Source organism: Neofelis nebulosa, chromosome 3 (genome assembly GCF_028018385.1).
Source record: "Neofelis nebulosa isolate mNeoNeb1 chromosome 3, mNeoNeb1.pri, whole genome shotgun sequence".
NCBI lineage: Eukaryota > Metazoa > Chordata > Mammalia > Carnivora > Felidae > Neofelis > Neofelis nebulosa.
In genome coordinates, this window is record NC_080784.1 from 133,612,442 (window position 1) to 133,637,890 (window position 25,449).

At 36.5% G+C, this 25,449-nt stretch overlaps 1 protein-coding gene across 7 annotated transcripts in view; it reads left to right on the top strand.

Annotated features, from left to right (window-relative positions):
* Window positions 1–25,449, top strand: part of FAM13A (family with sequence similarity 13 member A) — a 374,625-nt gene that overhangs the window by 207,049 nt on the left and 142,127 nt on the right. For all 7 annotated transcript variants that reach the window (XM_058721927.1, XM_058721926.1, XM_058721925.1 and 4 more), the window contains one exon: window positions 23,883–24,046. In XM_058721927.1, coding sequence (XP_058577910.1) covers window positions 23,883–24,046 — 164 coding nt within the window. The remainder of the gene's footprint in view (window positions 1–23,882; window positions 24,047–25,449) is intronic.

The following is a 25,449-nucleotide window of genomic DNA, read 5'->3' on the forward strand; positions in this document are numbered from 1 at the left end:
TAGAGGTGTGTGTGTGTGTGTTTGTGTTTGTGTGGTTTTGTTGTAATTGTTTTGAGGAATAATTCACACATTAGTTTCACGTGTACTATGAAATCTTAGTTTTATTTATCTACATATGACTTTGAGTCTTGAAGGATATTTTGACCAGTAAAGAGTTCTATATTTATGATTACTTTTTTTTCTTTTGCCTTTAAACTCATTGTCTTCTGGTCTCTTTTGTTTCATTTTTCTGAAGGTAAGTTCTGAATCATTGTATTAGTATTCCCATATATGTAATATTTATTTGTCTCCAGTGTCTTTCAGTATTGCACCTGTATCATTGGTTTTCAGCAGTTTGACTATAAATGTTTAAATTGGTTTTCTTTTATCCTGTTTGAGGCTTACTGTGGGGGGGGGGGGTTAACTATAAATTTATATTTTTCATAACTATAAATTATGTTTCTGTATTTTAACTAAAATACGTTTTCAACAAATTTAGAGAAGTTTTAAACTATTATTTCTCTTAAAGTATTATTTTCTGCCTCAGCCTATCTTGTGTTTTTAGGGGTTCCAAGTAGCTGTATGTTAGACCTTTTAATATTATCTCACAGGGGCTATTAAATCTTTATTATTTTTCTGTTCTTCTTGTGGGATAATAACTAATGTTTTGTCTTAAATATTAATGACTCTTCTGTCATCTCAAATCTGTTGTTAGCCCATGTTGTGAATTTTTCCCTCAAATATTGTGGGGTTTTGTATAGAAATTCATTTTATTTTATTTTATTTTATTTTATTTTATTTTATTTTATTTTATTTTATTTTATTTTATTTTATTTTATTTTATAGATTCTGTTTTCCTGCTGATATTTCCTACCTGAGCATATTTATTACCATATTTTCCTTTAAGTTCTTGAGTACAGTAATAATAACTGCTGAAAAATCCTTGTCCACAAAATCCTACATCTGGATCTCAGATTAGACTTTCTCAGTTACCTTTCATTCTTATATGAGGTGCATTTTCCTATTTCTTCATATGTCTACAAATTATTATTACATTCTGGATACCATGAATACTATCTTGTAGAGCTTCTTGATTTTGTTATATTGGTTGGACAGAAAATCTAAGCTCTATCTCCCTGTGGAAAACAACAGATCAAAATCTATCTTTATTTCTTTGTTCCTTAGCTCTGCTGCTTATAGTCTGACCTGTGTACACGTAGCTTCGAGAACAGCCAAGGGCGGGCAAAATTTATACACACAGTGTAAGGCTTTCCTTATCTGGCTGTTTCCTTTCCAGGATTTTCTCCCTCACTCTGAAGTTGCTTTGCTCGCCTCAAACTCAGTCCTCTACTTTATGGCAAATAAGACAGGAGTTTTCTGTTTTAGCCATACCATATGGTGCTATTTGTAGCCAACCCTAAAGCTAAAATTTGTGATGAACAATAAATTCACCCAGTAACTCACCCTTTCCTAATGACAGTTCCCTTCCAATTTGTATCATTTATGTAAAAAATTGAGTCAAATAATTTAAAATAATTTAATATAAAATTTTATGCACAAAGTTGTGATGATTGAACACTCACACAAATAGAAACAAAAGAAGCTGAAAGAAATGAATGATGTAGAACACAGGTCAGCAAATTATGGCCCACAGACCAAATCCACTCACCACCTGTTTTGTAAATAAAGTTCTGTTAAAAAAAATAATAACGATAAAGCTTTGTTGGAACACAGTCATGTGCATTTCTTTACAGAATGTCTATGATTGCTTTCACACTGTAATGGCAGAGTTGAGTATTTGCAACAAAGCCCATATATTGCATAGAGCCAAAAATACTTACTGTATGGCCTTTGCAAAAACAGTTTTCCAACTCCTAATGTAAAATCACAGTTGTGATAGGTCAGTGTAAACACCTGAATTATTGTCGTTACTGATCACTTTCATCAATTGCTATTACCATTACCAGATACTAAAGCTCAGAATTTGTGTTTGATTTGTTGTTGTTGTTGTTATTCTGTTTGGCCTATTTTACAACTATATTGTCATTTTAAAACATGTAATTATTAAAGGCACCTGAGTAGCTCAATCAGTGAAGTGTCAAACTCTGGATTTCAGCTCAGATTATGATCTCCCAGTCTGTGACTTCCAGCCCTGCATGGGACTCAGCTCTGACAATGCAAACCGCCTTGGGATTCTCTCTCTACCCCTGTCCCACTCATTCTCTTTCTCTCTCTCTCTCTCAAAATAAATAAATAAACTAAAAAAAAAACTTATGTAATGATTATAAGGCACATATTATTCATTAGCTATAGGCAGGTGAATTTATCATTTTACTTGAAAATTACATTCCCCTTTGTTTAATATTTTTCTTTTCTTCAAATTATGCCTACTAGAATAGCACTCCTCTTACAGTTCCTAAATTAAGAAATCATACTGCTTTCTCAGCTTTACCTTTTCATCTGACGAGTCAATTTTAGCCACATGGGGGCCAAGTGAATAATTTCTCTGACCTCTACTTAGATGCAGGCTAACGCAAAAATAATAATAGACAATGTGGATAGGGAAAGTAAACTTATCCCATAATCATTATTTGAGAGAGAGACAGACAGCAAATATGACAGTGCAGAGCCTGATGTGGGGCTCAACCTAAGGAATTGTGAGATCGTGACCTGAGCCAAAACCAAGAGTCAGATGCTTAACCAACGGAGCCACCCAGGCACCCCTAATTTCCCATCTTTTTTTTTTTTTTTTTTAATTTTTTTTAACGTTTATTCATTTTTGAGACAGAGAGAGACAGAGCATGAACAGGGGAGGGGCAGAGAGAGAGGGAGACACAGAATCTGAAACAGGCTCCAGGCTCTGAGCTGTCAGCACAGAGCCCGACGCGGGGCTCGAACTCACAAGCTGTGAGATCGTGACCTGAGCTGAAGTCGGACGCTTAACCAACCAAGCCACCCAGGTGCCCCCCTAATTTCCCATCTTAATTTAACTGACTAAGCCACCAAGGTGCCCCAAAGATTTACCATAATTTTGATCAGTGTTTCTTCTGCTTTTACTTTGTTTCTGACTTATATTTGCTAAAGTCGGAGTGAGCATCCAATTTAAAATTTTTATTTTTTTTATGTTTGTTTATTTGCAAGAGAGAGAGACACACAGAGACAGAGAGCACAAGCAGGAGAGGGGCAGAGGAAGAAGGAGACAGAGGATCCAAAGTAGGGGTTTGAACCCACTTCCGTGAGATCATGACCTGAGCCAAAGTCGGATGCTTAACCTACTGAGCCACCCAGGCACCCCTAAAAAGTTTTAATATGAAGCAGAAAAGAAGTTCAAGTGTAGATTTTCAGATCAATTGAAAAAGATGAAAAGAAATTAGGGCCTTGATAGAAACCTTTGTCAGAAGCTCACAGTATTTCTAGGGATTTTAATATGTGAGCCAATAATTTCCCTATGTTGCTTAAATAAATTAGAATGGTTTTGTTTGCTGTATTTGAATCCAAAGGTATTCTTACATATTCCATATGAACTCTATTTTTAATCTGAAAATATGTCTGATTTAAACATAAACCAAATTAACTCTGAAATCATCAGGTGGCACTTTGTTGCTGAAAGCTACAGTTTATCAATTTAAGGTCATTCATTAATCAGTGTTTGGCAGAACTGGTATTGATTGACAAGAGAGCACCTTTGTCTCAACATTCCCAGGAGAATTCCAGAGCTTCACCTTCCTGATGACATTACCATAGCTAGGAGATAGGAGTGCTAACTGGCTTGGTCTAGATCACATGATTCACTCTTAGAGCCATGAGAGAGGTCACTTTGTTAGGAAATTGGGAATACAATTGGAATACCAGTGGAAATTGGGGACATTGGCATAGGAGAAGAAGGGATATGAGCTCTGAGAAGGCAACCAATAATTTTCCATTCAACATGCTTTATTTTGTGAATATCAAAGTTAAAAGATGAAAAAAGTATGAATATTATCTGGGGTATTATATTTTATCAATAAAGGTTAGTGCTTGTGGGAGTTTCAGTCAAAAAATATATCAGTATCACCCTAGTTTTCCCTTCCTTCTGCACCATGGCCAAAATAGCTATTATAAAATGCCTTTTTCCCCACTGAATAATGAGTAAAGATCAAACCCATTAGCACAGTATACATGCCTTCAGCAGTTTTACCACAGCCCCACCCTTCAGCCTCAACTCATGCCCTCTCTTCTCTTCCTCTCCATGCTCAGTCATTTCAGGCTTCTTATATATATTTTCTCCTGTTCTCATTTCCTGAAAGGCCTTCCTTCCTCACCCACTTCAGGCAGAATTAATTGTGTACCTTGTTCTCCAATAACATTGCACACATTATGCATTCCTTAACACCTATGATTTTTCCTAACACTTATCGTAGCATATATGTATATATTCATGCAGTTATGTGAGTAATATTTGTCTTCTCTGCTAGACTACAAGCTCCAGAGTACAGAATTCGGGTCTGATTTATGCTCTCTTGTACCCTTAATGCCCCCACTGGTGACAAGTGCTCAATAAATATCTGTTGCTATTGAATGTTTTTGAAAATATAAGAGGTAGGGAGACATGATAGTTAAGATTGCTGGCTGTTATGTCAGATTGCCATGAATTCAAGTCTCAGATTCATCACTTACTACCTGGGTGACCTTACACAAGTTTTTAAAATTCTCTGTATCTCTGCTCTCTCAACTATAAAATGGAAATAATAGTACTTGTTTTCTAGGTTTTTTTTTAAATAAATTTTTTAATGTTTATTTATGTTTGAGAGAGTGCAAGTGTGTGAAGGACAGAGAGGGAGGGAGACAGAGAATCTGAACAGGCTCCAGGCTCTGATCTGTAAACACAGAGCTTGATGCAGGGCTCAAACTCACAAGCCGTGAGTGAGATCATGATCTGAGCTGTAATTAGATGCTTAACCAACTGAGCCATCCAGGTGCCCCTGTACGGTTGTTTTTAATCGGAAATCAGAAAATATATATACAGTGCTAAAATATTATCCCTACCTTTTGGTAAACACCCAACAGTTAGCTATTATTTTAATTGTGCTTATTGCTGGAGGTTAGAGTTTATGTGTCTGTCTCCTTGCTAGACTATCCACTTCTTTAAGACTACAGCCAATATCACTAATGATTCCAGGGCCTGGCCTGAGGCCCAGCATGTCATAATTGTTCAATAAATGCTTATTGAATTCCATTGTTGTCAAATTTGAGGAATGCTATTTAAAATTAAACCATTTGGTAATAGTGACATGTCTTCCCAAGTTCTGATGTTTTTTATTATTTTTATAATTATTTACATTATAATTTATTTTATAATTGTTAAAATTAATAGATCTCAGTTCTATCATTTATTTCACGCTTACTCTATTCCAGGTGCTAATGGAACATGAATTATCTCATTTAATTTCCATAACATCATAAGAGGTATAGGTTTTTAATTACATAGATGAGCCTCAGAGAAGTTAAAGGATTTGCACCAAATTATGTAGCTGGTAACAGGGAAAAATAGAATTCAAAGCCAGTCTTTCCCCTGTAAACGAATATGTGGTAAAACAAAGTACAGTAAAACCTTGGTTTGCAAGCATAATTTGTTCCAGAAACGCGCTTGTAATCCAAAGCAGCTTGTATATCAAAGCAAACTTCATACGTATTTCTCCATAAGAAATAATGGAAACTCAGATGATTTGTTCCACAGCCCAAAGATATTCATAAAAGAATGATTATAATACTGTGATATAATACAAAATAATAAAGAAAATACAAAATATGAAGAAAAATAAATTAATCTGAACTTACCTTTGAAAACTTTTGTGGCTGGTGTGAGGGAGAAAAGAGAGAGGAGGGTTATTGGGTAGGACAACTTTCACTATCACTAATGGAATCACTGCTATCTATTGGCTCAATGGAATCTTTTTCTTTTCATGCAGCTTTAACAAGGAACCTATCCAATTACACTTGCTTTTGCCTCCTTTTGAAGATTTTGTGGAAATGTGACATTGCATTGCCGTTAAACAGATTCATTGCTCGCACTGCTATGGCCTTATTTGGGTGGTGCTTTTCTACAAAATTGTCCACTGTTTCCCACATTTTACACATCTCCCTAATCTCATTTGAAGTGAGGGATTCCTCCATCTTCTTTTTCTCCTCCTCTGCAGACAAGATGTAGACGTAGACTTCTTATTAAATTTTGCAATTTTAGCCACTCGATACCTCATTCGTACTACTCGATGATTTCCTTCTTAACTTCCACAGTAATCATCTTCTTCTTACCACTTTCCTTTTCAACCTTTTTCTGCATGGGGGCCAGTATATACACTCGCACGGATGTCAGCTACAGTACAATATTAATAAACTCTTGTCATATACTGTATTTAATGTAACTGGCAATAAGGCAGCAAAAGAAAGGGTTTATGTCTGTGTGCAGCCTGACCTAGAATGAAGGAAAGCATTCCTGAGCTTACTCTTGTATGGAAAAGCAAAGGACTGTCCATAGGTGCTTTGAAGTGACAAAAAATACACTAGCGCCAGTTGTGGGCAACTTCCAACGTTCTGAAAAATCACTGATTTCTGCCAAACACCGTGGCCTGAGACCAACCATCCCAGCATGGGAGATGATTACCCACAGTCCTGCAGTGAGAGAGAGAAGAACCATTGGCTCAGTTGTGATCATATGACATTCGGTATCACATAATACTCATATTGCAAGACATCGCTCATGTATCAAGTTAAAATTTATTAGAAGTGTTTACTCATCTTGCAGAACACTTGCAGAACAAGTTACTCACGGTCCAAGGTTTTATTGTATTCACTTACAATAATAGAAAAGTTTTTTTTTTTTTTAATTTTTTTTTTTTCAACGTTTTTAATTTATTTTTGGGACAGAGAGACAGAGCATGAACGGGGGAGGGGCAGAGAGAGAGGGAGACACAGAATCGGAAACAGGCTCCAGGCTCCGAGCCATCAGCCCAGAGCCTGACGCGGGGCTCGAACTCATGGACCGCGAGATCGTGACCTGGCTGAAGTCGGACGCTTAACCGACTGCGCCACCCAGGCGCCCCAATAGAAAAGTTTTTTAACCTGTTGAGGATATGCATTTTACTAAACCCAAATAGTTAGTTATGAGTCATAGCTTTGTCACATTGAGCAGTGCCCTAACAAAGGACACTTCATGCAAAATGGAAGAGACCTCATTGACTCCAGGGCAGATAGTTTCCAAGTGGCTTAGTGGATGAGGCTTCATTAGTTTCAGAGTTTGGCAAAGAGTGCAAAACATTCCATCAGCTTTCCTTGTTTATAGTAAGGACAACATTAAAAAAAAAAAAAAAGCTAGGATTATAAATAGCATTTTTTATCCCTTTAAATCATTTTTTGGCAGTCATGCACACAACACAGAATGATAAATACATGCAAATGCAAATGTACTGTTCTGCTTACTATAACAGCACCTTCCGAAAGACTTTTTTTTAATTTTTATTTATTTTGAGACAGGAGAGAGAATGCACTCACAAGCACTGGAGGGTCAAAGAGAAAGGTGGGGAGAGAATCCCAAGTAGCACAGAGGCCCAACTCAGGGCTCTATCTCACAAACTGTGAGATCATGACCTGAGCCAATATCAAGAGTCAGATGTTTAACCAACTGAGCCACCCAGGCACCCCTAGAAAGAGCTTTAAATGCAGTATTCCTTCACTGGTGTTGATGTGTGAGTTGATTTGACCCCTTATAGAAAATGTTTCTTCACTTATGGATTTATCACAGCTATGCACCAGATATCACTAGATAATAATGGTAGTTACTACTTACAATCATAAGAGAAAGAAAGGTTTCTAGTTTTCCAAAGGAAGCAACCCAACTCTTGTGGAATAGTATGAGGAGTTCTTAGAGCATAGAATTCTGCACATACTTATCTTTCCCGGGGGGGGTTAACTTTTATTTTTTGGAGAAACATAGACTTCATCCCCTCTCCCGTATTTATGCTTAGAAGAAGATAGTATTTTCAAGAACCCATGAATGACATTACTTTTTTTAACTTGTTTTATTTTTTATTTTTTTTTTAAATTTACATCCAAATTTGTTAGCATATAGTGCAATAATGATTTCAGGAGTAGATTCCGTAGCACCCCTTACCCTATTAGCCCATCCTTCCTCCCACAACCCCTCCAGTAACCCTCAGTTTGTTCTCTATATTTATGAGTCTCTTCTGTTTTGTCCCCCTCCCTGCTTCTATATTATTTTTGCTCCCCTTCCCTTATGTTAATCTGTTTTGTCTTTTAAAGTCCTCATATGAGTGAAGTCATATGATTTTTGTCTTTCTCTGACTAATTTCACTTAGCATAATACCCTCCAGTTCCATCCACATAGTTGCAAATGGCAAGATTTCATGAATGACATTATTAAAAGATGCTTTGATGAACTCATTTGATGAGTGCTCAGTAAACAGAGTGTAATTACTTTTTGAAAATACTATTTTGTTCCATTTAAATGTAAAGAACTTGCATAGAAAACCTGATTATAGTTTTGTAATATATAATTTATAAGTAAATCTGTCTGAGGTATCAGCTATATGTTTGGGGTGAAGGGGAGAAGAAAAACCAATGAAGTAATTTATAAATTTGTTTTCATAAGGAAAATATATTGAACATCCACTAATCAGCTCTTATATGTCAAAGACTTAAGCAGGGGAAACAACGAGAAAGACATAAACTTGGGGATCACTCAATCTAATGAGGCCAATAGCCTGTAAACAAGCAATTACAACACAAGAATAAAGAGATCTATCTTAAAACCTCAGCCTTCTCCCAGACCAACACTCTGCTTACTCCTTATCTACGCTACCTGCTGAACAGAGCTGGAGAAGCTAGAATATCAAGCTAACATCTTACCATATATATATATATATATATATATATATATATATATATATATATATATATACGTATATATATATATACACACACACACACATATATATATACACACACAAAAATACAAATAATATATATATACAAATATATATAAATACAAATAATATATATATAATTTATAAAGTATATATATATACTTATAAGTATATTATATATATATATATATATATATTCTGAAATCACTGTCTCAAAAAAATATCTGCACCTAGTACAGATAATCAGTGAAATGATTAGCATAAGTTTAGTTAATATCCATCATTATACAAAGTTACTAATTTTTTAAAATTTCTTATAAGAATTTTTAAGATCTACTATCTTAGCAATTTTTTAATGTATACCAATGTTGTTAACTATAGTCACCATGCTGTACATTACATCCCCAGGACTTATTTATCATATACCGGGAAGTTTGTGTCTTTTGATCACCTTTATCCATTTTGCCCACCCCCCAACCCACCATCTCTGGCAACTACCCATCTATCCTTTGTATCCGTGACTTTATTTATTTATTTTAGATTCTGCATTTTAGTGAGATGATATAGTACTTTGTCTGACTTATTTCACTTAGCATAATGCCCTAAACGTCCATCTGCTTTGGTTCAAATGGAAGGATTTCCCTTTTCTTATGGCTGAGTAATATTCCATTATGTATGTATACTACGTTACCCATTTATATTTTGGTGGACACTTAGGTTCCATGTCTTGACTGATGTAAATAATACTGAAGTAAGTATGCGGGTACTGATATCTTTTCAGGTTAGTGATTTTGTTTCCTTCATATAAATACCCAGAAATGGAATTTCTGGGTTATATGGTAGTTTTGTTTTTAAGTTTTCAAGGAACCTCTACTATTTTTCATACTTCCTTTGCCAATTTAAATAGCCACCAACAGTGCACAAGTGTCCCCTTCTCTCCACATACTCGTCAATCCGTATTATTTCTTGTGTTTTTATGTTAGCCATTCTGATAGATGTAAAGCAATATCTCATTGTGGTTTTAATTGGCATTTCCATGATGTTTAGAGTTGCTGAGCATCTTTTCATGTACCTCTTGGTCACCTATGTCTTTGGGAAAATGTCTATATGGATTCTTTGCCCATTTTATAATAAAATATTTTTTTGCTGTTGAATTTTTATATATTTTGCATATTAGCCCCTTAACAGATACATGATTTGCAAATATTTCCTCCCATTTAGCATATTGCTCTTTGTTTTGTTCTTTTTATTTGCTGTGTAGGAGCTTCTCAGTTTGAAATAGTCCTACTTGTCCATTTTTGGTTTTGCTGCCTTTGCTGTTGGTATCAAATCCAGTAAATCATTGTCAAGACTGATTTCAAGGAGCTTACCACCATTGTTTTTTCTCTAGGAGTTCAATGGCTTTAGGTATTACATTTAAGTCTTTAATCTGTCTTAAGTTCATTTTGGGGTATAGTATAATAGTTTAGTTTTGTTCTTTTGCATGTAGCTGTCCAGTTTTCCCAACACTATTTACTGAGATTGCCCTTTCCCTGTTGTATATTTTTGGCTCCTCTGTCGTAAATTAGTTGGCCGTATATGTGTGTGTTTATTTCTGGGCTGTCTATTCTGCCCCATCCATCTCTGTGTCTATTTTTATGCCATTATCATACTGTTTTGTTTACTATAGCTTTGTAATATAGTTTGAGATTAGGAAATGTGATGCCTCCAGATTTTTTCTTTCTCCAGATTGCTTTGGTTATTTGGGGGATTTTATACTTCTATACATATTTTAGGATTACTTGTTCTATTTCTGTGAAAAATGCTATTGAAATTTTGACAAGGATTGTACAGAATCTGTAGATTGTTTTGGGGGGTAGCATGGACATATTAACAGTGTTGATTCTTCCAGTCCATGAGGATGGAATATCTTTCCATTTATTTGTGTCATCTTCGGTTTCTTTCATCAGTGTCTTACAGTGTTCAGTGTACAAATCTTTCAACTGCTTAGTTAAGTTTATTCTAGGTATTTAAATCTTTTTGATGCAACTGTTAAGAGGATTAGTTTCTCTTTCTGGTGGTTCATTATTAGTATATAGAAATGCAACTGATTTTTGTATATTGATTTTATATTCTACAATTTAACTGAGTTTATTAATTATAACACTTTTTTGGTCTAGTCTTAGAGCTTTCTATATATAAGATTATGTCCTCTGCAAAGAGATAGTTTTACTACTTCTTGTCTGATTTGGATGCTTTTTATTTCTTTTTCTTGCTTAATTGCTCTAGATAGGACTTCTAGCACTATGCTAAGTAAAAGTGGCAAGAGTGGGCATCCTTGTTTTGTTACTGATCTTAAAGGAAAAGCTTTTAGCTTTTCATGTTGACTATGATGTTAAGTTGTGGGCCTGTCATATATAGCTTTTATTATGTTCAGGTATGTTCTCTCAATACCCATTGTTTTAGGGTTTTTGTCATGAATCTATGTTGTATTTCCTCAAATGCTTTTTTCTTCACCTATTGAGATGATCATATGATTTTTATCTTTCATTTTGTTAATATGATGTATCACATTGATTTGCTGATGTTGGACCATGAAGCATACCTGGAATAAATCCCAGTTAATCATGGTGTGTGATCCTTTTAATTAGTATTGAATTCAGGCTGCTAATATTTTGTTAAGAATTTTTTGCATCTGGAATATTGTCTTATAATTTTCTTGTAGTATCTGGTTTTGATATCAGGACTTTTTGGACTTGTAAAATGAGTTTGGAAGTGTTCCCTAGTCATCTTTTTATGGGGGAAGGATTGGTATTAATTACTCTTTAAACATTAGTAGAATTTCCCTGTGAGGCTGTCTGCTCCTAGACTTTTGTTTATTGGAGGATTTTGATTACTGAGTTAACCATTGCTCCTTATTAGTAATTGGTATGTTCAGATTTTCTATTTCTTTTTTTTTTTTTCATGTTTAATTTTGAGACAGAGACAGACAGAACACAAGTAGGAGAGGGGCTGAGAGAGAGAGAGAGAGAGGGAGACACAGAATCTGAAGCAGACTCCAAGCTCTGAGCTGTCAGCACAGAGCCTGATGCGGGGTTCGAACTCACAAGCCATGAGTGAGATCATGACCTGAGCTAAAGTTGGACACTCAACTGGTGCCCCCAGATTTTCTATTTCTTCATGATTCAGTTTTAGTGGATTGAATATTTTTAGGTTGTCTAATTTGTTTGGCAGGTAATTATTCTTTGTAGTCTCTTACAATCCTTTGTATTTCAGTTGTCTCCTTTCATTTCTAATTTTGTTTGAGTCTTCTTTTTTTCTTTGTGAGTCCAGCTAAGAGCTGTCTATTTTGTTTATCTTTTCAAAATGCTAGCTCTTAGTTTCAGTGATCTTTTCTATTACCTTTTTAGTCTCTGTTTCATTTATTTCTTCCCTGATCTTTGTCATTTTCTTCCTTCTACTACAGGTTTGAGGTCTCACTTTAAGTATATGACTACCAACTTCAACTCAGCCCTCATGTTGCTTGCCTGCCATTCTTCCCTATCCTTCCACTCTTCCTCTCTTTCAAACAACTGCTTTATACTTATTCCTTGACCTTCATATTCCAGCTTTTACCTCTTCACCCTTCTGTCTCAGATGATGACCTTACTTTCTATTTCACTGAGAACATGAAGAGAGAATATTCACCTGTTCCCACCCTCACATGTACCCTGTACCTGCCCCCCACGCCATGTTCTCTCCTTTCTTCTAGACACAGGAGGTGTGCTGCACTTGCTGTGCCCAACATCAGCCCCTCCACTGTGAACCTAGTCCCATACTGCACCCACCCCAGCACTCTGCTCCCTGAATCCTCTCCCTCCTCCTATCCCCTGTAGGTCATCAGCTTTTTGTCTACTGAATCATTCCCATTAGCATAGAAATATGCTATACTGTTTCCTGCCTTATTAAAAAAAAAAAAATGAAACAACAAAACAAAAAACCTCTCCCTTGACTCCACAGCCCCTTTTAGCAATCACTCATTTCCTTACAACAAAACTCCTCAAAAGAACCATATAAGCTTGCTGTTTTCACTTCCTCTTCTACATTCTCCCTGGACCCGCTCTAATCAGTCCCACTACGTGAATGAAGCAGCTCTTGTCAAGTGACGACACACTGCCAGATTCAGGGGTCAATTCTCAGTTTTCATCCTCTTCACCCTGTCAGCAGCATTTGACACACTTGATCACACCGTCTTTCTCTTTTAAATAACAGTGTTACTGAGATATAATTTATGTACATAAAATTCACTTTTAAAATTAGAATTCAGTGATTTTTTAGTATATTTACAAAATTGTGCAACTGTCTACACTGTTTAATTCCAGAACACCTTCATCCAAAGCAAACCCCATTCCCATATGCAGTCACTTCCCATTGCTCAGTCCCTGGAAGTCACTGAGCCACTCTCAGTCTCTGTGGATCTGTGTGTTCTGAACATTTCATATAAATGGAATAATATACTATGTGTCTTTTTATGTTTTCCTTCTTTCACTTAGCGTAATATTTTTGAGATTCATCTATGTTATAGTATGCATCAGTACTCCATTCCTTTTTATAGTTGAATAGTATTCCATTGTACAGATAGACACATTTTGCTTACCCAGACATCAGTAGATGGACATATGAGTTGTTTCCACTTTTTGGCTATAACAGTTAATGCTGCTATAAACATTCATGTACAAGTCTTTATGTAGATATGTGTTTTGGAATTGTTTTATAACATGATAACTGTATTTATTCCTTCCCTGTTGAATCCCTTTACCCTTGCCTTTCAGGATATTCTCTTAGTTTTCCTTCTACCTCACTGTTCACTCCTCAGTCTTTCTGGGTCTTCTTTCTCCAACCTTGGCATGCTCTGGATATCAGTTCTTGGTCTGATCTCTTCCCTTCTGTATTTAGATTCACTCCCTAGACGATCATTTCTAATTACTTAGTTTTTAAATATCATCCAAATATATAGATGGCTCCTAAACTTGTATTTTCAGTCCAAGTTTCTCAATTCCAACTACTATATCCAGCTGTCTCCAACTCTCTGTTAGGTGCATGCATGTCCAAAGTTATTAAAGTTTTTAGCACATCCAAGGCTATAAACTCCTGATTTACCGACCAAAATCTATACTCCCTGCTATCTTTCCTAACTCCCTGATGGCAGTTTCATCATCCTTGACTCTTGCCTGCCTCACATCCAGTGCTTCAGCAAATCCTGTTGATTCCACATTCAGGTCATATCCAGAATCTAATAATGCCTTCTAACCAGCTCCTGGATTCAAGCCATAAGCATCTCGGCTACTTCTTAGTTGGTATCCTTGTATTACTCTGCCCCTTCTACAAGTCTCTTCTCAATGCAACAGTAATGACCCTGTTAAAACGAAAGTCAGATGCGTTACTTTTCTGTTCAACATCTTCCAAAAAGTTTCTGTTTGCTCAAGGTAAAAACCAAAGTCTTTAAAATACCTATGGGTGTACATGATCTGGGCCCTCTGCTACATCACTGGCCTCATCTCTTGCCACTCTTCTGATTCATTCAGCTCCAGCCATAGTGACCTCCTTACTGTCCCTCAGACTTGGGAATCATGCTTCCTTCTCAGGACCTTTGCCCTGCTCTTTTCTCTATCTGGAGTGTTCCTCCCCAAACATCCCTTTCAGACATGTCTGTCTGTCTGTCTTTCTTTCTTTCTTTCTTTCTTTCTTTCTTTCTTTCTTTCTTTATTTATTTATTTATTTTTAGGTCTGTGTTCAAGACTGCCAGTGGCCTCCCCAAAACCTATTCTCCCTCCCTCCCTTGGCTTTATACACTGAATTACATCTATAAGACTACTTGCTCTAACTTCCCAGGCAGCTGTGTGTCACCATGTGACTAAATTTTGACCCAATAAAAGTAAGTGGTTATATTTCCCTTTAAGGTGAGCCATGCCCTTCCTTAGCCCTCCCTCCATCCCACCATGTTTGTAACACAAACCCATGAGGGTTTTTGCCTTCATAGAATTTATATCTGGGTAGGAGGAAAAGACAACAAATAAGCAAAAGTAAATATACAGTGTGTCAGATGGTATTATGTGCAGTGGAGATAAATAAAGCAAGATCAGGGAAGTGGGGAGTAGTGCATAAGGGAGAATCCTGCTATTTATTAAATTGTGTCAAAGAAGGCTTTACTGATAAAGTAGTATTTGAGCAAAATCTTGTATCAGTTTGGATTAGGTTCGCTTGCATATAAATAAACCCCGAACAACATTGACTTAAACAAGATAGAAGTGCTTTTTTCTCAAATAAACAAAACCTGTATGTCAGGCTGGCACCGATAATGAGACTGTACCAGGTAGCTTACAACTTCACACAATGGCAGCATGCTCCTGGCCCAAGGTCTTGCCATCTGGGCCACAGAAGGTATGTTGCCTCCTTGGATTACCACTAATCAGCTAGTTTGCCCCAGATTTTACACTTTATCACTTTATTTCTCATTGTCACTTTGGTCAGGAGAAAGAGCTTTTAATAGCCAGTTTTCCTTCATCTGTACAACCTTAGGCAACTCATTTCAGTTCTCTGGACCCCTAGACTTCATTTTTTTTTTAATGTTTATTTTTGAGAGAGAGTGAATGAGCAAGGGAGGGGCAGAGAGGGAGAGAGAGAGAATCCCAAGCAAGCCCTGTGCTTTCAGCACAGAGCCCGATAAGGGGCTGAAACTCACGAACTGTGAGATCATGATCTGAGTCAGACACTTAACCAACTGAGACACCCAGGCACCCCTAGACTTTATTTTTGAAATAAAGAAGTTGGAGTAGACCTCTCCTCAATTCAAAACCTGAGTGGTTCTAAAATAAACATCTGATTTGTTAATTTTCCACCTAATTTTTCTGGTATAAATGTGGAACTTATATGACCAGCTATAATCAAACAATTCAGTTATATAATGTTTATTTTATTTTTTTTTTTACCTCAACACTTATTTTCAAAACCTCAAAGAGAAATTATTTGCTTCTTGGCAAATTTTAAAACTTTGAATCAGCAGTAGCACATATTATTCTAAGGTGTTTGTTTTTAATTCACCTGCCCAGGATCTGTCTCAGAGATATTCCTTCAGACTGAGAAATGGGTGGTAGGATAAATTAAGGCAGGTGTACTTTTTAAATCTCCAAAGGGTATTGTGATGTGCCCCCCCTGGGTCAGAACCACTTTTTCACAGCATTCCTTCCAGTGTTGGTAGCATCTTTTTGGAATAAGCTTCCAGAGAACATCCTATTTTAAGACTCCTTCACCCTGTATAATCCTGTCCTCTACATTAGCAAGAACTTAAGGTCAAAAGATTGTATTTTGGATGAGATGATAAACATTCTCATTGATTGATCATTGATTTTGATAATTAGAAATAAGTGATCAAAAATTTTAAAGCAAATTTTTATTTTACTAATAGAAGGAAAATTTTTGAATGTCTTCTATGTAAATTCCTAAACTGCTCACTTTACAATTACATTCTGCGTGAATTTTTTCCCTGGTAAAAGACCTGAAGTCAGGGACATGAATGAATAACTTTGTAAAATAGCAGTTGGAACTGTGTTGATGTGAATAAGCCTCAGCTTACTGCCATGTACAGATTGATCTGTGAGCAGATTCTAAAAGGTGAGACTTTCTTGAGCCTGTGTCCCAGGTCAGACGGCTCTACTGTGGGATCGCTTATGCTGAGTAAATGTAGCTTCCTGCCCCTTCTTCCCATTTCTGTACCATAGCCATTTTAAAAATTAACTTACAAGATTTGAAACAATATAAATGAAATTTCTAAAATAAGAGCAATGCTTACACAGGAGAATGAATTTACTTTATCGTATCAATGGATAATCTGTTAACATTTCAGTGTTTCTGGGAGGAAGGTAGATGATGTTTAGTTTGGTCATTCATTTGTTCATTTATTACACAAGTATATAGTGGTTGCCTACTATTTGCCAGGTGCTGTTCTAGGAGCCAAGGCTACAGCAGTTAGCAAAACAAACAAAAAATCTCTGCTGTGAGGCACCTACCTTTGCAGAGGGGAAAGGAGATGAAAAGAGAACAGTTAAGGAACACCAAGTGCTGAGGGTTCCTTACTTGATTGGTACACACTCTGAACCTGTAATTGCTCTATCTGATCTCTTTCAAGATAAACTATTTTTTGATTGTGAAATTTTTGTCTTTGTACACAATTTTTCTAACAAAGTTAAAGTGATTTTATTCTAAAGTACAGACTAAAACTTAGATCAAGATGAGATTTTAATTAGTTATAACTTTAACACTGACCCACTTTTACAAAAAAAGGGAGGGAAGGAGGGAGGGAGGGAGGGAGGGAGGGAGGGAGGGAGGAAGGAAGGAAGGAAGGAAGGAAGGAAGGAAGGAAGGAAGGAAGGAAGGAAGGAAAAGTATGTACAAGAAACTTCCCAAAATTCCCTAAAGCATGTTAATAGCTTTCTCAGAAAAAAGCCTGGGCCATCAATTAGCACTGTCGCTGGCACATAATAGATTGATCAGATTATCAGAAGAACTGCAGCTGTTTAGTAAAAAAAAAAAAAACAAAAAAACAAAAAACAAAAAAAACCACCTCACTTTTGAAAAGCAAACTTAGATATTTTTAATTAAAAACAAAGGCTTTTTTCAGATTTAGAGGACTTTTTTTTAACCTTTTTTACCCTAGAAATGTCTTTTTAAAAAAATCGGAGTTTAACATCTCTTTTCTAGTGCTCCGTTATTTCACCATTTCTTCTTATGAGGATTATGACTTGAATGAGCATGAAGTTTGGCAAGAGGCTATGCCCTCTTCCATACAAATGATAAGCGGAGAGAAAAAACGGTCAAGGAGATGAGACAGTCTAATAGTCTTTATTTAGAACGTCTAAATGTTAAAAATTAACTTTTCAGACTCCTTCTGTCACAACTTCCTTCATTATTTGAGCCTTGATTGTGATTTTCTGCCCTATTCTAAACAGAGCTCAAAGTATCTGAGGATGAAAAGAATAGACTTAACAGTTTTTCTAATTTCAAAATGCAAGCCCAGCAACTGACCAGGACTTAGGGTGACTCCTAAGACCAAAATATTATTTTTTTATGCTTGAACTTCAAAAAACTTAAAACTACTTTGATAGCATTCTAAATTGTTGTTATAAATTGTCCTGCACTTGAGGAGGGGAGCTGAGATGGCGGCATAGTAGGAGGACCATAGGCTCATCTTGTCTCTCAAACACAGCTAGATAACTATCAAATCATTCTGAAGACCCATAAATTTTCCTGCACTTGATTCATATGCACATTACTTTGCTGGGAAGAAACCCATAATAAGCAGTGAACTCACTCCACCTACACAAAGAAAAGGGAGATTCGGATTTTAGAGACTGGTCCCTGTCTAGTCAACTGAGCCTTTCCTCCTGACTCACCTGCCATCCCTTTGTTTCAGTCCTGTAGGACACACAACTCTTACCCTGCAGTTGCCTGGGGGACGGAGGGCCTGTACTTATGACTTACAATTGTGGCCTCACAGTGATAGATTCATATGGATAAATATTAAATTGAGGCACATGATTTTTTAATGTTGTTAGTCACATCAATGTATAAAGGTAAATCAGAGCCTGGTTTCACGGATGTTTTTCTGGTTCTGGATTTCCTGTTCGATTTTTAAAGATGAGACCGTGTTAAAATATTGGCAGTGTTGACTGTGACAAAATTTGTTTTTGGCCTTTGAAATTTATTTGTGTATGTTTTAAGTATGGTGATGATCTGAGTTTTATTGGAGGTATATACCTATATATGCATTTTTATTTGCTCAATGGGCTCACACTGTATTATATATCATAACACAATTTCACAGTCTCATTAAAAACTTTAGAGATATTTTAATGGCTGAGATATCCTTCAAAATATAGATGTGCTATAATTGCCTATGATAGTAATTTGACTTTGTAAAATGCTTACACTTTTGGCCCATTATAAATAAAAAAATATGAATACATTTTCTGTATAGTTTTGTCCTCATAACTGACTTTTTCTCCTAAGATTATACTGCTAGAACAGTTCAGTAGATGCCAGAGAGATAAATTTAAAGAGAGTTTTAACTACTAATGCCAAAAAAAGGGAAGAAAATGGTTTGCGTTATGGACTGTAACGTGACTTTCATCCAAAAGTGTCTTTTCTTCTTGCAATTCTAATGTTTAGCATGTAACCAGATATAGAAAGTAATGGTAAGCACGAGTACTGAGGCCTGATTCCCTGGGTTGTAACTGTAGTTCTGCCACTTACTCAATAGAACAAGTAATTCAAACTCTTAATGCCTCAGTTTCCTCATTTGTGAGATGGTAATAATAGTCCCTGCCTCTTTGGGTTGTCATGACAATTAAATAGATTAATTGACATAAATCTCATGGAACCATGCCTAACACAGAGTAACACTACATCTTTACAACTAATAGCAGCAACATTCAGGAGAATATTTCCTAATTTTACTTTATCAAAGGTTATTCTTTTGTTTCTAGCACCATGGCATCTCAAAATCTAAAGCAGCTTGAATTACTTGTGTTAGACTATTCCATACCTGCAAATACATGCATGGAATGTGCTCTTTTTACAGTCTCTGGAATTGTTAGTATTTCGGTTATACACATCAATCACACAACAAGTGCCTAGATCCTTATCTCAAACAGTCAATGGCAGAATTCTTCTGAGCAAAGTGTTTTTCATAAATGGTTTGGGGGCTTTTATAGTTTTCACCTTCAAGTACAGTATCATGAAGCAATCACTAAAAAAAACGAAGCCAAGTCTGCTGTGACTTAATGGATATCTCCAGTGGAAAGGAAAAGCTTTGTCACCTCAGTATTCCAGATGGTTGGCAGTTTTCCAACTGCAGCCACATATTATGAGGGAAACTGCAGGTGAATCTCTCGAAGCACATGAACTCCATTTATCATAGTCAGGCTTTTAGCCCTATTTGGAGTCCCTGCCCCACAGAGCTTGACTGAACCTCACGGAATCAATATCACCCATGACTAGACAAGGCAGGCCTAGATGACCTAGCTGGCCCATTTTTGCTAAACCTATAGCTGACCTGGGCCCATTACATCTTGACAATGGCAAAAAAAAAAAAAAAAAGGGAGGGTGGAGCCAGAAGAAAAGGATAGAAAAAGAGGAGCTGGGTCAATACAGGTTTCTTCTTACCATACCCCTGAATCAGAGTTTCTCAGCTTTAGCCCTACTGACATTTTGGATCAGATAACTCTTTTTTGTGACAGGCTGTCCTGTGCATTGTAAGATGCTTCATCACATTCCTGGTCTTTACCCACTAGACTCTAGTAGCACACCCACTCACCCCCATCATGACAACCAGTAATGTCTCCAGACAAAACTGGCTGCTGGAGAGAACAACTGCTTTAAGGCTACACTGTAATAAGATGTCTCCTTGTATCCTTTGCCTTGGATAACTGGGGTCTTCCTCCTCCTCCGAGAGTTCTATGATGAAAGGAGCCCTGAATACCACCTTAAAGTGTAAACGTTACACAATCTGAGGTGGACACTCAGAGCATAAAAATAAAACTATCTCTTCCTCCTACCTTATAAGGCCAAGGCTCAAATCAAAGCTCAATTCCAGCTAAGGCAAAGACAGTGATCTCTTTACTTTTCTCAAAGTTAATACATTTGTACTAAAATTAATGACAAAGGTAGAGCAGCCGATTTTAAATTTTTATCTATTTTTCCTACAGTAATCATATCTGTAATGAAATGTGTAGTCTTGAAGGTACATCTTCATGATGGTATCATTTATCTCCTTTAAAAACATGCATTCCTTTTAAAATGTGTATGTGTATATATTTATATAGTGTATATATATATTTATATAGTTTATATGTATATATAGTGTATATATATAGTGTATATATATAGTGTGTGTATATATATAGTGTGTGTATATATATAGTGTGTGTATATATATGTGTGTGTGTATATATACATATATATATGTGTGTGTATATATATATATACACTCTATAGTTCTAATGGTCTCAGAGTTACTGAGCTACCTTTTTCTAACAATTTTGTTCTCTCATAGGCTTCATGTGGTGTTTTCATGTCCTTGTGCATAAGCTCAGCTCTTTGGACTACTTTAGTATATATTAATAAATTTATATTTTAAAGTTTATGGCTAATGACAATCCTGTTGTATTTAAAAAAAATTTTTTAATGTTTATTTTTGAGAGAGAGACACACACACACACACACACACACACACACACACACGAGCGTGAGTGGGGGAGGGGCAGAGAGCGAGGGAGACACAGAATCCAAAGCAGGCTCCAGGCTCTGAGCTGTCAGCACAGAGCCCGAGGTGGAGCTCCAACTCATGACCCATGAGATCATGACCTGAGCCGAAGTCAGATGCTTAATGGACTGAGCCACCCAGGCGCCCCTCTATTTTATTTTTATAGAGATTAAATCATCACAGAAAAATACTTTGAAAAATGTGCCTGATATAGTTTATGGTATCTGAGTCTTAAGTGATCTGTGTTATGTAGTCTATTTTAATGTAAACTGACCAAGTGGAATCAGCTACATGTTACCTTTCTACCTTAGAATATTTCTCCTTTACATAAACTATTGAATCAACTTTAGAACCCCCAAATTATCACTGAACTTAAAATGCTATGTCCTTATTTTAACACCATAAAATGTTGCCAAACAACTGTTCTTATATTTGTTTTAATATTGAGAGAATTAAGTCTGGGTATGAGATTTTTTAGCTAACTAGTTTGAAATCTTACTGCTTTTTCAGTGTATTTATTTTTCCTGTCTACTCATATGAAAAATAGCCACATGCAAAAGAGCCCCTTTTATGAAATATATAATAGCATATATTTGTACTTTTAATATGTTCTCTTGCTGTTTACCTAAATATTTCTTTCATAAGTAATCTTGGCAAATATCTCAGTGAACTATAGTTTATAATTTTAAAAAATTCACTTTCCCTTGATTTTCATGAACTTTTGTGAACACTCTACAGAGAAATGTAATGGAACAATTCATTGGTAATTGTCAGATTTGGGCAAGTTTTACTTAACAATATTAATAAGTTATTAAATTAATTTAAATTAATATTAAAATTAATATTTTGAGTATTTACTTTGCTCTGTGGTAAATGTAACTATTTGCTAAATTATTTTCATGTGTTATTTTTGTAATTCTCATAGAGGTATGAATTTATTAAATATTGATGTTTATAACTGTCCCCATATTACTTTTTTTAATTGCCTGTTACCCTAGTTTCTTGGTCAGTCAGTGTCTTTGGAATATCTTACAGTTGAAAAGTGTGTTGTTGGAGCACCCGGGTGGCTCAGTGGGTTAAACATCTCACTCTTGGTTTTGGCTCAGGTCATGATCTCATGGTTCATGGGTTTGAGCCTCATGTTGGGCTCTGTTCTGATACTGCAACGCCTGCTTGGGATTCTGTCTCTCTTCCTCTCTCTCTGCCCCTCCCCTGCTCATGCACTCTCTCGAAATAAATAAACTTAAAAAAGAAAGAAAGAAAAGAAAAAATATCTTCTAAAAAAAAGTGTGTTGTCTGACAATAAGTATTAATGGGTTCAAAACTTAACTAGACTCAATGGCTAAAATGTTAAAAATAATAATATAAATAAGAGGAGGAAAAGGACACGGTAAAGGAGGAGAAAGGGGAAGAGAATGAGACTATAATCTCTGTGTCCAGACATCTGGCTGAAGCCATATAACTTAGAAATATAAAACAACTGTCAGGCGACATGAGATCAAGCATGGATTTTGTGGCATTGTATTACAGGAATTCAAAGTTGGGAAAGGTCATTTGAGAGAGAGACAGAATTTGAGTAGGGGAGGAGCAGAGAGAGAGGGAGACCCAGAATCCAAAGCAGGTTCCAGTCTCTGAGATGTCAGCACTGAGCCCGATGCAGGGCCCGAACCTATGAACCGTGAGATCGTGACCTGAGCCAAAGTCAGACGCTCAACCAACCGAGCCACCCAGGCGCCCCGGGAAGTGGATTCTTCTCTCAGCCTCAAAGGAAGTTAAGATTTGGTTTGGTCTTAGGCAATTGGTGAGTGGCCAGTGATGAATAGATGACATTCCAGTTGAAGGACAAGTATAAGAAAAGTCCAGGAGATGAGAAAGAGCTCCCAGTGTAACAAATACAGTTGATCTGAGGGTTTGAATTTTTCCTGAAACTCTCACATGATTTTTACACAATCTCAGGAGAAGGATATCAATTGTATTCACATTGTTTCTGATGCAATATAAAAGCATGAGGGTGTTTCTGGGGTTGGAGGGAGCACATAACCTCAGATAGGAGACGTCAGTACACCAGGGTTTACTTGGCACTTGTGTTGCCCATGCCTCTAGAGACAGAAGAGAACTAAAAAGGTGCATTTTTCCTAGCTATTTCTTTAGTTAAAAGTGTATTACACCATACTTTGCCCTATAAAAGAAGATGACAACAGAAACTATTAGCGAACTGGTGCAGATTTTACTTGTTGGTAGTAAATATTTCTAGACACCTTTCTGATATTGTCATCCTTCATTTCACTGGTTCTCAGCCCTTTTTTTTCCCCCTGTCTTTTTCTATTTCTTCTTTCCTTCACTCCAGGTTGCCACTCTGATATACTCTCATAATCTCTCATTACACAGCATAATTATTCTAATGGTGGGGGCTAGGGGAGGGAGGGAGGGGGTAAGCCTGGGGAAGATTTGTATCAGAATCCAGGAAAGGGATGTGGGCTGTATATGGTTTGAAAGTTCCCCTTGGAAGTGTTGATATCTCCCCTTCCCTGTGCCCTTTGCTTTTTAGCAATTTATTTTTAATATTTTAAATTCTATACCTAGGTTGGTATTTTTCTGGAATGTCATTAATACATTAGGTTACTAATATGTTAGAACAAATTATCTTTGATAACTTAATCTGAAAGATTTTTTTAAATCCGCCCTCCTCCTCAAATTGTATTTTCTAGATCCCAAAATCCAGGAGTGAGGGATCTATTCAGTCACACAGAGTACCACAACCAGAGCTGTCAGATGGTGTTCCTCAGGTCAGCCTGCGGCTAAGTCGTAGAAAACCCTACTGGAATGATGTGAATTCAGCAGAAGATGCTAGTGGTGCGAAGTTGGTATCCAGGTTGGCATGTTTCTTTTGTTTACATGTTACATCGTGTATTGTCTGCTCCCATGTATAGCCTGGCATACTTAGGAATGTTTGCATGTAACTACCACTGGGGTCAACAGGATGCAGATCAGTAAAACTATTTAAAATTCATTCTAAGTTTTGAGAATTGTTTTGAGTAATAGTTCTTACCACAGAAGTATTCCTCATTTGTTATATGTACTTTTTTGTTTATGTTTTAAAACAAAGTATCTAGTCAACTGGACTGTGCTAGGCTCAGAGTTGTAAGTGGGAAGAGTTACTTCTTGGTTCCCTTTTTATAATATGGTCAGTGGCCAGTATTATTTGCAGTCAAAATGGACATCAGAGTTGTTACTGGAACCAGCTGTCACTAACACATTTGAATGTATCGTTTTAACTATTTATTATGTTGCACATTATACCGGAAAGCAAACCTCTTTGTTATACTTGAAGAAGACATGTAGGGTTTTGTTTTTTTTTTAATAGATAAAATGGAGTCTGAATCTTATTAACTCCTAGCATTTGGAAGTTTTTTCCTTTAAGAATTTTCAGTCTTTTGTTATAACTTAAAGCCCATTTATTAAAAAATCCATTATAAGAAAGCTCTAGAGAATTGAAAGATATTTAAGACATTAACTAGATAAATAATATAGCTCAGGAGCTTACCACTTTGGATTGCCTTATGAAAGAAGGAATTCCTATAAAAGATGAAGAGAATTTAAATAGGAAGAAAAAGAAGGCCTAGTCAGGAAGTCTAATAGAGATATTTGGGAAATAGCAAACAGGTATCATGTGAGGAATTGGTTGGAGATAAGGCTGGGAAAATGGAGGGCACCCAGGTCACTGAGGACCTTGAATGCCAACTAGAAGTATTTTTGCATTTAGTCTTTCCTTCACTGAACAAATGATCAGCACTTAATCTCTGGTTCCAGGAACTGCTTTAGGATCAGGGATGCAGCATTGAACAAGGCCAACCAGGCCCCTGTGTTTATGGAACTTACATTTTAGTGAAGGGTGTAATAGGAAAACACTTAGAAAAAGTGGGCGGGGGGCGGTGGGGAGCCTGTGAAGATCATTTCAGCTCTAATAAGTGGGGATATTAAGAAACTAAATCGGGTTAAGGTCCCAGACTCACGCAAAGACAATTTTAGTTTGGGCAGGGAAAGCCTAAGCTGAGATGCAAAGGGGGAAGAGAGTGTTGGTGAAGGTCAAAGAAAGTGCATTTCTATGCAAAAGAACTGAGCTAGGGAAGTGGGCTTCATCCTGTAGGTTTTAGGAAGCCAGTAAAAGTTTCACCTGGGTAGGAGTAGGTGATGGGAACCATGGAAAATTGTATATTAGAAAAAGTAATCTTTCATCAGCCTGCAGGATCAGTGAGACAAGGGAGGGCTGGAGGT